The following is a 15,584-nucleotide window of genomic DNA, read 5'->3' as shown; positions in this document are numbered from 1 at the left end:
AGACTATTCTTCCTTCATTTTAATGTTCTTTAAATTTCCACCTAGTATGGCTGTTTCAGGAGATACCAGTTCCATAAACTGCTCTGCATTCCATTTAATTCACACCCAAAATTGAATTCGTATTAACCTTGGGAGCTGCGTTCTCTAAAGAGGACTAAAATTCTGTGGCTACTGCTGTGATGGATTGGCCAGAAGACTCCAAGCAGTAAGTCAAGTCGCTTTTCCACACCCAACACTAATGCATTATTTACACGGGATGCAAATTGTAACAGCATGTAAAAAGACCCGCAGGATCACCTTTGAAGAAGCGTTAGGAGGCACTGCTCAACAATTTTTTCTGTGTCTGGAGCAGGTACAGGAGTTTCTAAGCTCCAGCTGAAATGCTTATCCCAGTGCTTAACTTGCATTCACCGAGTATGGGAAAGCAGCGCTGGAATGGCAATGACAAGCCCAGGGCTGCCACCTCGGCCGTGCGCGCCGCTGCAGCGGCTGCTGCGCCGGGAGCACCGGGCACGGCCGGGAGCGCCGCCAGCCTCCGAGCCCGCTGCCCTCCCCGCCGCGGCCCGGGCCGGCGGGTTCAGCCGGGGGGCACCCCCCTTTTCCCCAGCGTGGGTGGGGGACCCAACCCAAGCACTGGGCTCGGCGCCCGCAGCCCAGCCGACCTCGAATGCCGCGGCGGCGTGCGGCTTCCCTGCACGCAGCCAGGGCCCCCTCGGGCAGGGCCGGCGACCCCCGCCCCGCTCCCCGCGGGGGGATCGGCTGGGATCGCCCGTCCGGGCACGGCGGACGCCCCGGCACAGGCCGGGAGGAGCCCTCTGCGCCCAGCCCCGGGGCCGGTACCCGGCGCCCCCCGCCCCGCATGCCCACACCCCCTGCGCATCCCCGCCCGCCCGCGGCCCCGCTCCCCTCCGGCGCTGGCGAGGGGCAGGCTCGGCTTGTTCCTGCCTCCAACTTGCCCCGAGTTAACTCGGGTTTCCCCCGCCCCGCAGGGTCTGCCTGGGCTCCCGGTCCTCCGGGAGGGCGGGAGGGAGGGGAAAGGCGTGTCCTGCCTGGGCTGCCGCCGCCGCCGCGGTTGGAGGCAGATCGGAGATATAAAAGACCTGGCCGGGGGCCGGCGGTGGCTTCAGTGAGCGCGGACGCTCAGGCCGTGGGGAGGGGGCGCAGCGGGGCGCGCGGAGCGGCGGCGGGACGGGCGGAGGCAGCGCGGGGCTCGCCGTGGGCAACCCCAATGCGTGGACTATCGGCTGCTGCATTATGCTGGAGCTACAGTTCCGCTGAAGGGAGTTTGCACACGGCCGGCTGGGCTGGACTGCAGCGCTGCCGTTCCTTATGAAGAAGGCACAAGTGAGTGCGGCCGGGCGGCGGCGGGGTACCCACCTGCCCGCGGGCGGAGCTGCCCCGCGGCTCCCGGCGGAGCGGGGCCGGGGCTGGGGCCGCGGGCGCGGAGGGGGCGCGGGCCGGGGCAGCCGCCGGGCGGGCAGTGCGCGTCCGCGGGGGCGGCGGCTCCCGGGCTGTCCGAGAGGCGGGCGGGGGGGACCCGCCGGGGGTGGGAGCCGCTGCCGCCGGGGAACGGGCTGGGGGAGCGAGGTGAGGGGGAGAAAAAATAATATCGCCCGGTCTTGCTCTCGGCGTTCCGCAGCCCGTGGAAAAGTTGCAGCAAACGGCCGGACCAGCGGCCGAGCCTTGAGAGGTCTCGGAAGGCACTGGGAAAAATTGCCGTAGTAAATCAGTTGTCTGTGTTTCCCTTGCGAGTGCGAGAAATAGGAAATAATGGGGGGCAGCAGTGCAGTGGCTGCGGTTCCCGGTGTCTCCCCCCACGCCGCTCCAGCGTGCGGCGCCGGGCGGGTGCTGTGGGAACCCCGGCATTTCGCCCTTCTCCCTCCCGCATCCCGCCGGGAAGTGCCGCTCAGTGCCGCTGCGGGGGCCCTTGCCATTATCTCTGCAGGTTCTGTAGAGATTTCAGTCACTACGATGTGCGTTTTTTAGAAGGAAGCCAGGGACAGACATGAGTGGAAAATTGTAACAAGAAGTGGCTCAAGGAAACTCTAACGGGAGAAAGTTAAAGGCTGGACTTCGCAAGGTGCCGATACCCTCTACCCGGGCAGACCCCAGCGAGAGCCAGGACTGCTCCCGAAAGAACAATGCATGGACACGCACACCGCTGCCTCTGCGCTGGGGTCTTTTCCCTCCTCCTACATTGCTGCGTTAGAAGCGAGATACTTTTTGCCTTCGTCTGTTTCTTGGCAATTGCTGGGTCACCTACACACCAGTGAAGACACTTCAGAAGTCGCTGGAAAAGACATAAAACATATTTTAAAAAAAGATCTTAGCAAAGTATTTTGGGTAGTTAAATAAATTTTTCAAGAGATGAGAGGAATTAGAGATACTCAAATTCTGAAATGATTTAAATCTCACCTGACCGAAGCACTGGAGAACATACCCATGTTTAAGAACTTAAAACTTGGAGACTTAATTTTTGTGATTCTGATGTACACTGGGGTTTTATCTTAAGTTATCAGTTCTGAATTTTAGCAATGTGTATCCATTGCTGTTATTCACATTAGATTACTATAGATGCCTTGAACAAGACATCTATAGTATGTTTCAGACCTTATATACACAATTATTTAAATGTACTGAATAGATTATTAATTGTGAAGGGTCTCTTAAAGTCTGAGAGTCATGTTTATATGTTTACGAATGAGGATTTATGAGTGGAAGCAGTGAAGCATTTTATTACATTTGAACTGTAAACTTATAAAAGTCAACAGACTACTTTTGCAAATTCAGAGCAAAGCAGGAACAGTCCATCTCTCCCAGTAAACTGGGAAAGACAGGCAGTCTTGGCATTCAGGACCATTTGGCTTGACTCAGGGGCTCACAAGCTGTAGCCTGTGGAACAGCTTCTTGTCATGGTGGTGAAGCATCTGTCAGCCTTCAAGCAGTTATGCTTCCTGCTTTTTGGAGGCACTGACAGACTCCTAGTTCTCCAAGGGGTTGTTTCCTGTATTTTAAGGAGTAGCAAACAAATGTGATACCAAACCATTAATCATTCCAAGGGGATCAGAGCAGGACATACTGCAAGAAGACTTGCCATTAATACCATGAAGACCCTGCGCAAAGAGAGCGAGCAAGTGAAGTGGGTACAAGGAAGAGAACTTTAGCACATGAGGGCACTCGACACATTATAAAGTAAATCTTAATCTATATGCTCTCTGTGGCTACTTCAATCATTGTCTAGACTGGTAACTGTCATAATGGAAAGAACAAGATCAGAAAACTGGGAAAAAGGTTAATATTTCTTACAATAAAATATTCTGCAATAGACATAGTACAGAAAGCAAGAACCACTCACTTGCTGAGCCTTGCAAACACTTGGTTATGCCTGGATATTGTTTAAAATAAATCAGGGATTTTGATCTTTGAGGTGATGTTGCACAGTGATAATATATAAGTCGTGCAGCTGAAGGAGTAGCTGAGTCATACATCAGCACAACGAAAGTGCTGAAAGAAGAGTCCTGTTGAGCACTAGACTCAATGTGAGCAAGTTGGTCCGTTTATTTAAATCAGTCTTAACCTGAGAAACCACAGGAACTGCAGGAGCACATTCCCCAACAGTGTCAGTCCTAGAAGTGATGTTTATGAAACTCCGTGCTTTGATGGACACATAACCCCCCTGTTTTAAACATACCAACACCTGGATTTTTCTTTATAAGTCATTATTTCCTTAAAGAAGTGATTAAGCATTTAGGGTTCAGTCATACAAATCCTTTTTCAATGAGGCTATTTCCATGAATTAATCTTATTGAAGGATTACTTGGATGAGAGGATTTGTAGGCTTAAATACTTAGTAATTAAAACTATTATCAGAAGTGAGTTTATGTCCTTTTGCATGCTAATATGACAACAAATAAAATGTCACTGATGTCTGGACAACCTTTTACAATTTGAATAAAACAGGGTTAGTGATGCCAGTGTGATATGATCTTGCAAAAACATGTAGCAGTTTTCTGATTAGCTTGCTCTTTGTGTGATTTGAAGACAACCTAAATAGGATTAAGTTACTAAGAAATATGTTGCAAAGAGGGGTCACCTGTAGGGTAGCTCTGAAGGCTGATAAGGTATCACAGATACATGGTTCAGGCACTTGATCTCTTGCAGTAAGTTAGATGCACATCCTCTTAGAAACCTCAGTATTGAAAGTGTCTTAGATTTCAGCAGAGCTTTCTGCCTCTGATCGTGTGCATTATTGTTGGCAGTTAAATTACCATCTTAGGTTGTCCTATCTGTATGTTTGGGTCACTAAAGTGGAAGCCTCTGTAGAAATTACTGTGGATCGGTACCTGGAAAAAGAATTAGTACTTAAATTGGCACTTCTAGTCTCCTGTCAGCAGGCTAAATCAGAAATGCAAATCAGATACCTGACACCTTGGTGTGAGCTTGATTTTAGGTGAAATAGTGTCTTCTGATCATCAGTCTTTCTTGCTCATTCTGCAAAAAAATGAACATTAGGAACTGGAAGATATTTGGAGCTCATGGCAGGTATACATCTGCTGCTCATTAAATAGGAAAAGAGAATTTGCTGTAGCCAGAAAGATGCTGTGCTATTCATATTAGGCAATGGACTAAGGTCTCTGTTCCCCTGGTTTTGACTCTGTTCAAGGGAATCCAGTTTGCAAGTACTGCAGCTGGAAAGAACATCCTGGAATAAAGAGTGGTATGGAGAATAAATAGCAGATGACCTTGAAAGATTCAAGGGTGGGGGGAGCATTTTGTAAGGACTGTTTAGTGATATTTTTATTGATTTCTTTTCTTCACCTGCTTTTATTATGCACCTGCAAGTTCTTATCTCTGTGAACTATTTAGCACGTGACTTTGTCGTTTAAAGTGAGGCCAGTAACCCAGTCTTCTCCTGACCCAGTTTTGCCATTGCACTGAAATCTGTTTTTTCCTTTTATGCACTGCGTGTCAGTCCTTCAGGTATGGCTCTGCAAGCTGACAGTGCCATTCTCAAGTTTTGTTATGTGATTTAATGGTATGCTGGCTCATGTAATCACCATATTGTACGAAAGTTAAGAGTTGGCACGATGCAGCCCTTGGCTTCAGATGGGCAATGCTCAGTATGCAGCATGTAAACACAACACCCATTTATTAGAAGCAAAGGAAGGAAAAATCTCCCTACGCAATTCTATTTGAGTGTTGTGGGAGCTGACATGAAAACGAAAGTGCTTGTTCTCGCCCTGGTCTTTGGTGTGCCAAACCTGAGATTAGTCAGCCTTTTAAACCCACTGTAAAACCGCTTGTTTTTTGTTGGTTGTGTTTTTCTCCATGTGTTTGTGGGAAAAGGAGATGGATGAATGTAAGGTGAGTGGCAAGTGGTAGCACTTCTCTTTTAATTGTGTTATTTGGCCCATGTTTGTATTGCCAACCCAGTCATATGTAAACCTGCAAAACTGACTTTTCGTAAATATTACCGATGCTGAAATAACTGGCTGCAGGGGGCACATGAAACACAGGCTTCTTTGCTGGATGGTTTTACTAATTGACAAATGTAATTAGTATCAGACATCTATTAGTATGTGAATGAAAGTATGAGAAAACAAAAATGGTGTTAAGTATTTTATTTTATTAAAGCTGGTAGCATGTACAGTATCAGAGGTCATTGATAGTATGATAATGAAGACATTAATTCTACTGTATGTCTGAATAAAGGCCAATTTAGGAGGTCAGATTTATGAACACTTTGGATCATATTAGTGTAGAAAATAATTGTCATCTGATTTCCTACACTTATCTAATAACCTCTGGGTGAATGATTGGTTGCTGTTTCTGTTTAAACCAGGTTTAAATTATATAAGGTAGATGCATACAGTAATGATTTTAAATCTCATTAGGAATTTTTTGCTCTATATATGTTTTTCCATTATTGTTGCTGTGTGGAGCAGAGCTAATTTTTTGTGCAAGGTGGAAATAGCATCAGGTGTAGCATCAGCAAGATCCCACTGCAGGTATTGTCTGAAGAAGTCCCTTATGGTTCTCACTGCTGTGCAGCCATACTGTGGAGCACACTGTTTTGCAAAGTGGGGAGGTAAATGCTGATCTTCGAGCTATTTCATCACCACTTGAAGCAACAGTAAAAGTGAGACCATGTGCTGCAGGCTTGGGGGACTGAGTGCAGGCTCCTCTGTTGCAGGGCCAGCAGCTGACTGCTGCTTCAGTGTGGTCAGTGCTCCTGGAAGGATCTCTCAAGCAGGTCTTCTGAAAGGTCACCTTTCACTTACCTCCCAGTTCTAAACTTTCATTGCTGCTAAAGAACACTTGGTTATTTTTGTTTTTCTTCACTTTTGCTGCAAAACCTACTCAGTGGAGAAAATTGAGTTTAGGACCCTCAAGATCATATTTAGCCCAAGCCACAAGAGCCACCCTTTCTCCCACCTGTATGACAGTCATTCACATGTACTTGTTAATGTTCCAGTGAAGAACTTCTAGGAGTCCAGCTGGCTATTTCAGTCTTCTTCTACCTTCACTGGCTTCTCACTGGTTTTAGGCAGCAGAGCTGGGAAGTCAGAGAGAGGTGGTGTGTCCTGGCAGCCTTGGAGCTGGGCCAGGCGGTGGGCTACACTCTGCAGCTTAGACTGATGCTCTGCAAAGTATGCAGGTTTAGTCTGGGCTGTCACAAAAGGAAGCATGCATGGTCTACAGCAATTAACTCTGAGTTTGTGAACAACTTTGATTCAATCCAGACTGAAAAGCTAATCTAGAAAAATTTACGTAAGCATACGCACTAGAGTGAGACAGACACACATTCACATATTTTCTTGGGTAGCATCCTAAGTCTCTGGGAAGCTTCTGACTATCTAGTTTATCTTGTTGAAGCTGTTCTGTTGAAGGCTTATTTGTTCAATCTTGAGGGTGGCTTACACATGAGCTAAGAATGTGGGGGAGACTGTATTTCAGACCTCAACTCCTAATTCACAGATTGTGAATCATGCCACCCTCGAAACTCCATTCAGAAAGATTTAAGCATTTTCAAGTCAGAGTCTGAAAATATCAGTCTGTCTGTCATATCTGTTCTTGTAGCTTGGCCAATCCCACGTGACTGAACCTGGCTTCAATCACCTTAAATGTCTTAGTGACAATAAACCCTTATCCAGTGTCTTATTTAGCAGGCCTTCTGCCTTTCATTTGTTCTGCTGCCATCAGCTCCAGGAACATCAGTTCACTGACAGTTAAAGCCAAGAATAAATTTAGTCCAATTAGCTCTGTCATCTATTCTTTAGATATACTTTGAGAAGTTTTTAGAAGCACCCTAAATACGGCTTTAGAGGTATGTGAAGTGTATGCAGTGTATTTACTGTGGACCTCTATTCTGCATTTGCTATGGCTGGAATCTCTGTACTTGATGTAGTCAGGATGACTTGTACTGATGACCTTCCAGTGTCTTTCCTCCTAAATGAATCACACTGTTTTGTAACTTTTCTCATGAGCTTATGCTTGCTTCGTAGCAGCAGACCAAGGTATGTCTTCCTTTTATGTTTGCAGCATGATACATCATTACTGGATAGATTCTTTGGTCTGTTTAGTAACACATGACCTCTTAATTACTTTTGGAAAAAAGTTATTCTGGCAGTATAAGTCAGACTGTAAAACCAAGTTGTGCATGTCCTGGCAATCTATCTCTGTTTAAAACACAAAATGAACTCTGTGCAAAGCATACAGCAGCTCTTTTTGTAAGACTTGTTCCAGGACAAAAGAATGAACTTGATGATGTGTATATAACACATTCTGAAAATGTGGTGTAATACACAGATATAAAAATTTCATTAAAAAAAATTAATCTATTTAAACTTTAAATATTATATTAGTGTACAATACTGATATAAAATACTATATAATGTTTGATGTTATAAAGTGCCTGTAATGTGGAGGGTTTAAAGTGTGTAGGAAAATTTCTTCCACCATTTCATGTTGGTCCAAAAACATTCCTGTCTCTTTAGAGAGATTTCATAATTGTATAAAATGGGAGTATGATACCAAGGTGCTGGCTTTTGTGGTCTAACTGAAGTAAGACACTAAGGAGTCAGGCATGATATATTTAAATTAATAATATGCTGTATATATGCAAAATAATTCACTAAATGAAAAGAAGTGCTTAGAAATTTAGGGAGGTTGAAATTTAAACATGCTAATAGTCTATTGTAAAAAAGTCCTAAGTTCCAACCCTCTAATTTCCACCCTTCATTTGCTCATTATTAAGTGAACTCAGCAAAATTTGTCTTCTGCATTAAATAGCAAGCAGACAATATTATGCATTATGTCTTTAAGCTGATACAGATCTGAATGTCAGTTCTTCCTGAGATTTGTTTTCCTTTTACTACTTTGAAGCATGCAGGAATAGGAGCATTAGTCAGCCAAATGAATTTAGGAAGCTTGTATAACAGTGCTTGGCACCCTCTTTCGTTTGGATTAAAAAACATGTTCCTGAATAAACAGAGCTTTTTGGTGGTTATTTTAAAAAGGAGGGAAAAAATGTATCTCCAGTATTCATAATTGGTGTCTTTTTCAAGTTACTGTGCTTCAGCAATGTGTGCATTGCATTTCTGTTCTAACAGCAAAAACTACCAGTGCTGTATTTGACACCAGTTTAAATGATTCTGATGGATGTTGCTTTATTTTCTAGGAAATGCAAACCTTTCTTATAAACTATAAATTTCATTACTGTCACTGAAGGTGTTTGATCTTCTGTTTTATAATCCCTGACAAAGAATATGCCCTAGGTTGGCCATGCACTCTCTAAAACTTCTGGCCATAATTGTAGTCTGTTCCAAACTGTTTAGATGTATTTCTTCAGTGTTTGTTCCATGAATAGTGGAATACTCGTCAGTGTTTCAGGCTGCTAAAATCAATGAAAAACTTGCTATTTTTAAAAATTGACTCCAATCTCAAGTCAGATGGTGTTCATAGTACTCCATCCATTTTCTTCTGGATTTTTTTTTCTTATCCTCATAGCTCAAGGTCACATCTGAAAATGTCAGCAAGTTTATCACTTCTTCCCCTCAAGACAGAAAATACCTTCATTTCTTTGTCAGCTTTCCCACCATCCACTGTGTTTAAGTTGGTGTCCTCACCTCTGCCAACAGAACTTCTGCACTTCCAGTATCCACAGTACTGCAAGTGTGTCTATCAGCATCTTGTTTGCTCACATACACCTTAAGCTTCATCTCCAGTGTATGTTCTCTATATTTTTTCTGGCATTTTTATTTCCCATTACCTTTTGGAGCCCACTTCAAATATTAGTCCTCTGAATAACCTGTTGTCACTGTATTTTGTATCATCTGTAGAAACAAAGTGTCTCTTTGGACTGGATTAGAATGACTCCATTGTTCTGTGGAATATATTGGTTTTTTTGTTTTACAATTCTTGCAAGCTATTGTTACACTTAGGAAGAGTCCCCTGAAATACTGCTCTGCCATTTCTAGAAGTGACAATACTTTTTTTTCTCTGTAAAGTCAGTAGTTTTCTTAATACATTAAGAAATTCTTGCTTTTTTTTTGTTTGTTTGTTTTTTTCTTTTAATGGTCAGATACTTATTGAGACCAAAGGAAATCCTTTTAGAAGTATTTGGTATTGCCTTCCCCTGTGTGTCTCAGCTCTGTTACCTAACCAAGTGAGAAATACCTGATTTGCTGCTTTCATTTTACTTTTAAAAAGTTCTGGTCTAATAAGTTCTTTAAATAATTGAAGTGAATTTCTATCTTCTCATTCAGTGCATTAAAAAAAAAATAAATCTCTTCTCACATGCAGGTTTTAGAGATCAGCTAAACATTTGCCAGTAATGGTCAGATTCTCTACAGTACTGTTGGTCATTTCCCACTGTAACAGAATGTTGTTGACATTTGCAAATGGCCTGAGACATATGTGAAGTTAATCTGCTTTTAGCCTACTAAAATCTGGTTCATTTCTATTGAAACAAGTCAATTCCATCCAAGAACACTATTTCAGTTATTGTTGAATTAGTACCTGTTCAAAGTGCTATTTGTCAAACAATTATGTTCTTTTTGCATTTATTCACTATGAAGGAGTCGTCCTCTTAACATACATACTCCATTACTTATTTCAAAGTAAATGGTGCAATTCCTGTAAAACTGGGAAGATTTTTTTCTCCTGTAAACCTTGATAAGTGTCACTCAAGTAAGCTTGCTAAAAATTATCGATTATGAGAATGCATAACTAGTCAACTGGAAAAAAACTGGAAAAAAAATGGAATTTTAGAGTGCAGACATTGAAAAGTAAATGCTCTGAAGATATTTACACTAATCTTCTCAAAAATGGGTTATATTTTCTGTGAGATTAATTACGGAAGCCAAAGAAATTTCATAATAGACTAGGCAAATTAATGTGTCTTCTTTAATAAGAATGATCCTAGGAAGCATTTGAGAACTAGGTGTAAAAATAATCCAAGAAACCACATTATATTGTGTCAATATTTGTATGAGCTTTCTATCAGCACATCTGTAACAAAGATGCTATTGAACCTGTACCAGAATAATTTCGCTACTGACAGTTGCCATTCTTTCTAATTCACATGAATACTTTTGATCAAATGTAAAGCTCTGTATCACACTACAAATGATTTACAATTCCATTTTTAATGAGTAAAAGTAAAGGTAAAAGAACTGTTTTTTCAAAGTGTTGTGTTTTGTTGTATTGTTGCAGATGCTGTGAGAATAGCTAATATTTAATCTCAGTTATTTAACTAAATTCATAATACTGTGTTACTGGTGTAAGAGTCATGTTTCATGGGCATTAGTATCTAAAAGGCATTTATATTTCTTCAAAATTGTACAGACTTAGGGAGCTTTTTTTCTCAGATTTTTTTCTGTTCAGTTATGTGTGTGTTTCCATAGGGTAAGCTGAATGATTTAACTTCTTTTTGGAATGCTTACCCGACAATTTCTGTGGTGTTTTTTTAAAGGAAAGCCACAAGGAGAGCTTCAAATTTAAGATTAGATATTTACAGTTCTCTCTAGTTAGCATAACTCAAACAAAAACACCAAGATACCATGTGAATGACATTCATATTAATTCTGTAGTCACAATTCTGTGATGATGAAGTTAGCTGGGATTTATGCTGTGTCTCCTAACTGTAAGGTGAGAGCACTTGTGTGTTGGTAAATATCATAGTAATAATGTGCCTGTTCTTCCTGGACACATAGCAGAATTGTGGGGAAACACTGAAATACCAGAAACACTTTGATGGAGTTTCTTGTTGTTAGTCTATACAAATCCCAATCAAAACCAAAACCAAACAAACAAAAAAAAAAACAAACAAAAAAAAAAGAAAAGAAAAAAAAACTCTAAAGCCACCCACAAACCACCAGGATATTAAAAATACAGTTTACATCTGTATGTGAACAGATGTAAAGATAAGGGCAGGATATAAATTGTAATTTGGGTTAATTTTAAGGTAAAGACAAGGTGATTATGACTTCATAGATTTGGTGAACATGGTGGTTTTTAATTTTCTTAAATATATAATACCTCAACATATTAACTCTTAATTCTTGTCTTTAGAATTAATGAATATGTCCAGAGTTGAAAAGAATTTTTCCTACCAGTTTGCCTCTATTGTTGCATTGCTAGCAGCTCTTGCTGTATTTAATTTGCTTGGTAGAAGGCAGATGGGAACTCTGTATTAATAGTGTTCAATGAAAGGAATAGAAAAGCCCAGTTCCTGTAAAAGAAATGCATTCAATGCATGAAATATATTTGTGTTTCAAAATGGATGAACAAGGAGGAAGAATGGAAATTACTTATTTAGATTCTTAAAAAATAAAGACCTAATAAAAAACATAAGTAGCCCCACAGTGTATCTCTCTTATCTTAACAGTTTAAGGGGAAAAAATTAATTAGGACAGAAAGCAAAGTGTAGGAACAAGTCATTAATTTGTAACATGGCAAAAACCTAAAAGGTAATGTTCTCTAATTGTCAGTAACCTCATATAGTTCAATCTTGTAATAGGGTTCACAGATTGATGACAACATGTGCAAGCTACATAAATTACTCAGGTTAATTGAAACTAAAAGAGATTCTGAGGAACTTTGTAAAGGTTTAGAGGAGATGGGAGAACAGATGGTGTGATGGCAAGTGGAGTTTGTTGTGTTGTAGAGCAAGGGGGATGTATTTTGGAAGGAATGTTTTGAACTAATTGTAACTGAATTAATAAAGGCCATTCCAATTACTTCTGAAAGGTACTTCCAAGCTCTTATTTATGTTCTTGTAGCAATGCTTGGTCAGAAAAATGAATGAAAAATCGCTATATTGTGCCTATAGTAGAACAAATCAGACAGCATATTGGGATGCAGAAGAAGCAGAAAGAGAAATTTGAAAGTGGAGTGCTTTTATGATAGTGTTCATCAGCCATCCAAAAAAAAGTCCTGGTTTTTCCCATTGAAAAAGGAGCATAACAGAAATAGGGATCTTAAAATAGGCAAAAGCATTATAAGGGAGCAATTTACATACGATGAGAGACTGAAAGTTGATTGCAAGGAACTACTGAATGATATGCAGAACGTAGTAGAGAGAATGATTGCTGGACATTACTGTTCCTTTCTTGGTATAAGAATAAATAAATATTTAACAGAAGAGGCTAAAACTGGCAATGCCGCCTTAACACAAAATTACCACTCTGGAAAGGTTTTTGACACTAGATATAATATGGCTTGAAATGCAGCTTGATATATGTTAGAACAAACCCAAGAGGTCACATGCAGAAAGGGGTAGTCCTAGTCTTCTCATCCTTGCACATCTCATCTCCTCCTCCCCTCATTCCTCAGGGATTACTTTTTGTCTCTCAGCTGAATTGGCTAGTCACTGACTGAATTTACTGGCTTGCTTAGGGGTCGGGTGAATGTCAGAGGGAGGGAAGCTGCAGAGAAGGAGCCCTCAGCTCTCAGCAGCAGGGAGCTGTTAGATGGCTTCAGACCATCTCATTAGCCTCCTTGACTGAAGAAAAAGAGATTATACACTTAAGTAAAATGCCATGGTTATTTCAGTTTACACCCTGTGCATGAAATGTTTCTCATCTTCTAATTCATGCAACTCAGAAGAAATTTTTATATAGGCAATGCATTCTGTAAATCTGAATTATCAGGTTTCTTCAGTTTTCCGTGGGCACCAGACTAATCATGTACTGATCTGACACTTCTTATTTTTCAAATCTTCATTGCCTTAATTGTACAAGTCAGGTTTGGCCTAATTATAAACTCAGTTTCATATACAACCATCTGCCAAAATTACCATCTGTAACAATTCAGCCTTTAGCTTAGAGGAAAGGAAAACACTTTTAAGATATATTGTAGCTGAACTTCAATTACATGGGAAAGTAATGACAGCTGAGATGTTTATACTGAAAGATTGTTCTTTTACCATGTGACTATCAATGGTGAGAAGTCAAAATTTTAAACTTGTTACGCAGCCCTAGCCATTGAAAACCAGTGGAGTTTCCATGCACCATCCCCGAAAGATACTCTTGTACAGCACTTCTGTGTTAGCAGGAAAAAACACTTTAAAAATGTTTCCACTTTTAGAGGTGCATAGGAATTAAAAGTATGCTTGAGTTTCTGATGCAGTAATGCACTTGTTGGATTTTTGTGTTAAAGGAAGCATTTTGATCAGTCTCACCCCATTTTTGCTACCTTAAACTTATGTTTTCCTGGAAAAATGTTACACATGTGTTGAAATTCTTAAAATGGCCATTCTGGCAATCTGCTTTCTTAAAAAAACCCAGCAACATATGCCCCAGGAAATAATTTCAGACAGATTTTATAGAATTAACAATGGCATGATGCATTTTAGTACATCTTGAAAAAGGAATTTACACTTGTTTTCTACTGTAAAAATATGCAGTTAGAATAATAATAACAACTTTTTTTCATGTGCCAATATTTTTGGCATATGAAAATGCTTTTGGTTTAGATCAAAAACCTGAAAAAAATATAGTTGACTTTTCTTACTAATATACTAATGTAATTACTTTAAGACAAGGCATAATGTGTTTGTAATTCCAGCTTGCTGAGGTAAATGGCTTATTGGCTGCCCAGTGCTTACGTTGTCTTGCAAGCATACTTAAATGTTTTGAAGATTAGTTTTTAATTTGATGTGTCTCTTACCTGATTTGTCTGCAGTCTCACAGGCTTCCAGGCATTTGAGAATAATCTCATACATTTGTCTATTGCTTTGGATAAATATTCTTTTCACAAAAAAACATAGATCCATTATTAATGTACTTATATTCTAATAACAGTGTAAATGTAATGTATCCTTTTACAGATCATTACCTTAAAGCTAAATTGTTCACTTTGGTTTTATATATGTATAGGAAGACACGCAATTCAAATTATGTAGGAAAAAAAATGCTGTCTGACATATGAGGGAACTGAGTTGAAATCAGGATCTGGAAAAAGTTATGGCATTTTGTGAGGATTTTTTCCCTGGTAGCAAGTGTTTTAAACCTGATTTTGTCTTACTCTATGTTATTTGGAAACAGCTAAGATAAACTTGTATGAATCTCACAGGCATTTCTTGGAGCACTACTAGTATGTGCAGCTCAGTTTCTCAGGTAAACTGATAAGAAGTATGTACACAAGATCTAATGAAACTTCAGAAATGTGTAGTTTTAGGGGAAGTGGAAGCCTAGCAGTGTTTTTTATGATCAGCTCAATGAAACTTTGTTTGGTTATTGACAAATATGGAATCAGGGCTCCAAGTTTTTGAATGGTAAGGTTCAAACTTACACATTTCCCAGGGAAATACCTTGACAGACATTATGCTGGCTAATGGTCTGTTAACTAGTGTACCAAGAAATCCTCTGTACAAAGAACAGAATTTTTGCTGGGACAAAGATGTTCAACATGTTGAAAGTCCTCAGGGTTTTCTTGTATCTCTTGATGAAGGAAGATGAAAATTTAATACCAAGGACAGGAGATGCAGGTTTCATTTTTCACTTTTTTGGCTTTTTAGTATGCTGACTCTTAAGCGGCTTGCCTGTAAATACTTTTAATCTTTTCCCCTACCAAAGTATTTACCAAAATCTTTGGCAGTTTTTGTAAAAATTGACTATGGATAATTGCTAAAATGTCCACAGGGGCGGTTTATGGGAGCAGAAGCTGACCTCATTGCCTAACAATATGTTTTGTTTGAAACAGACAGAACATAATGTGGAAAGGATTATGTATTTTATTTAAATCTCAAACTGTTTCTGGCAAACAAGCTCTGTTTTGTTGAATTTTCCTCATTCATTCTCTTATGGCACAGTGTACAAGGTGCTTGAAAAACATAGCATTTATCTGTAAAATCATGTTTCTAAATCATGAATGACACATCATTAATAGACATTATGTGGGATAAAGTAAATTTTGTGATGAAAAATAGTGAGAAGGAGCAGAAACGCAGGCTTCATTATGGAAGACCATAACCTTGCCCCATTTCTGCAGCTGAGTTGTGTAATGGCACTCCCTCATGCTACTGGAGATCAATATGTTCAAAATACTTTTCATCCTTTATACATGCCCCAAGGTAATAA

At 40.4% G+C, this 15,584-nt stretch overlaps 1 protein-coding gene across 1 annotated transcript in view; it reads left to right on the top strand.

Moving 5' to 3' along the window:
* Nucleotides 1-1,063: 1,063 nt before the first annotated feature.
* Nucleotides 1,064-15,584, top strand: part of KITLG (KIT ligand) — a 56,724-nt gene continuing 42,203 nt past the window's right edge. Inside the window, exon 1 of the mRNA XM_064702036.1 lies at nt 1,064-1,344. Coding sequence (XP_064558106.1) covers nt 1,330-1,344 — 15 coding nt within the window. The 5' untranslated portion in view covers nt 1,064-1,329. The remainder of the gene's footprint in view (nt 1,345-15,584) is intronic.

Source organism: Zonotrichia leucophrys, chromosome 1A, assembly GCF_028769735.1.
Source record: "Zonotrichia leucophrys gambelii isolate GWCS_2022_RI chromosome 1A, RI_Zleu_2.0, whole genome shotgun sequence".
Taxonomy (NCBI): domain Eukaryota; kingdom Metazoa; phylum Chordata; class Aves; order Passeriformes; family Passerellidae; genus Zonotrichia; species Zonotrichia leucophrys.
Note: the sequence above shows the minus strand (reverse complement) of the source record. Positions and strands in the feature narration are given on the sequence as shown.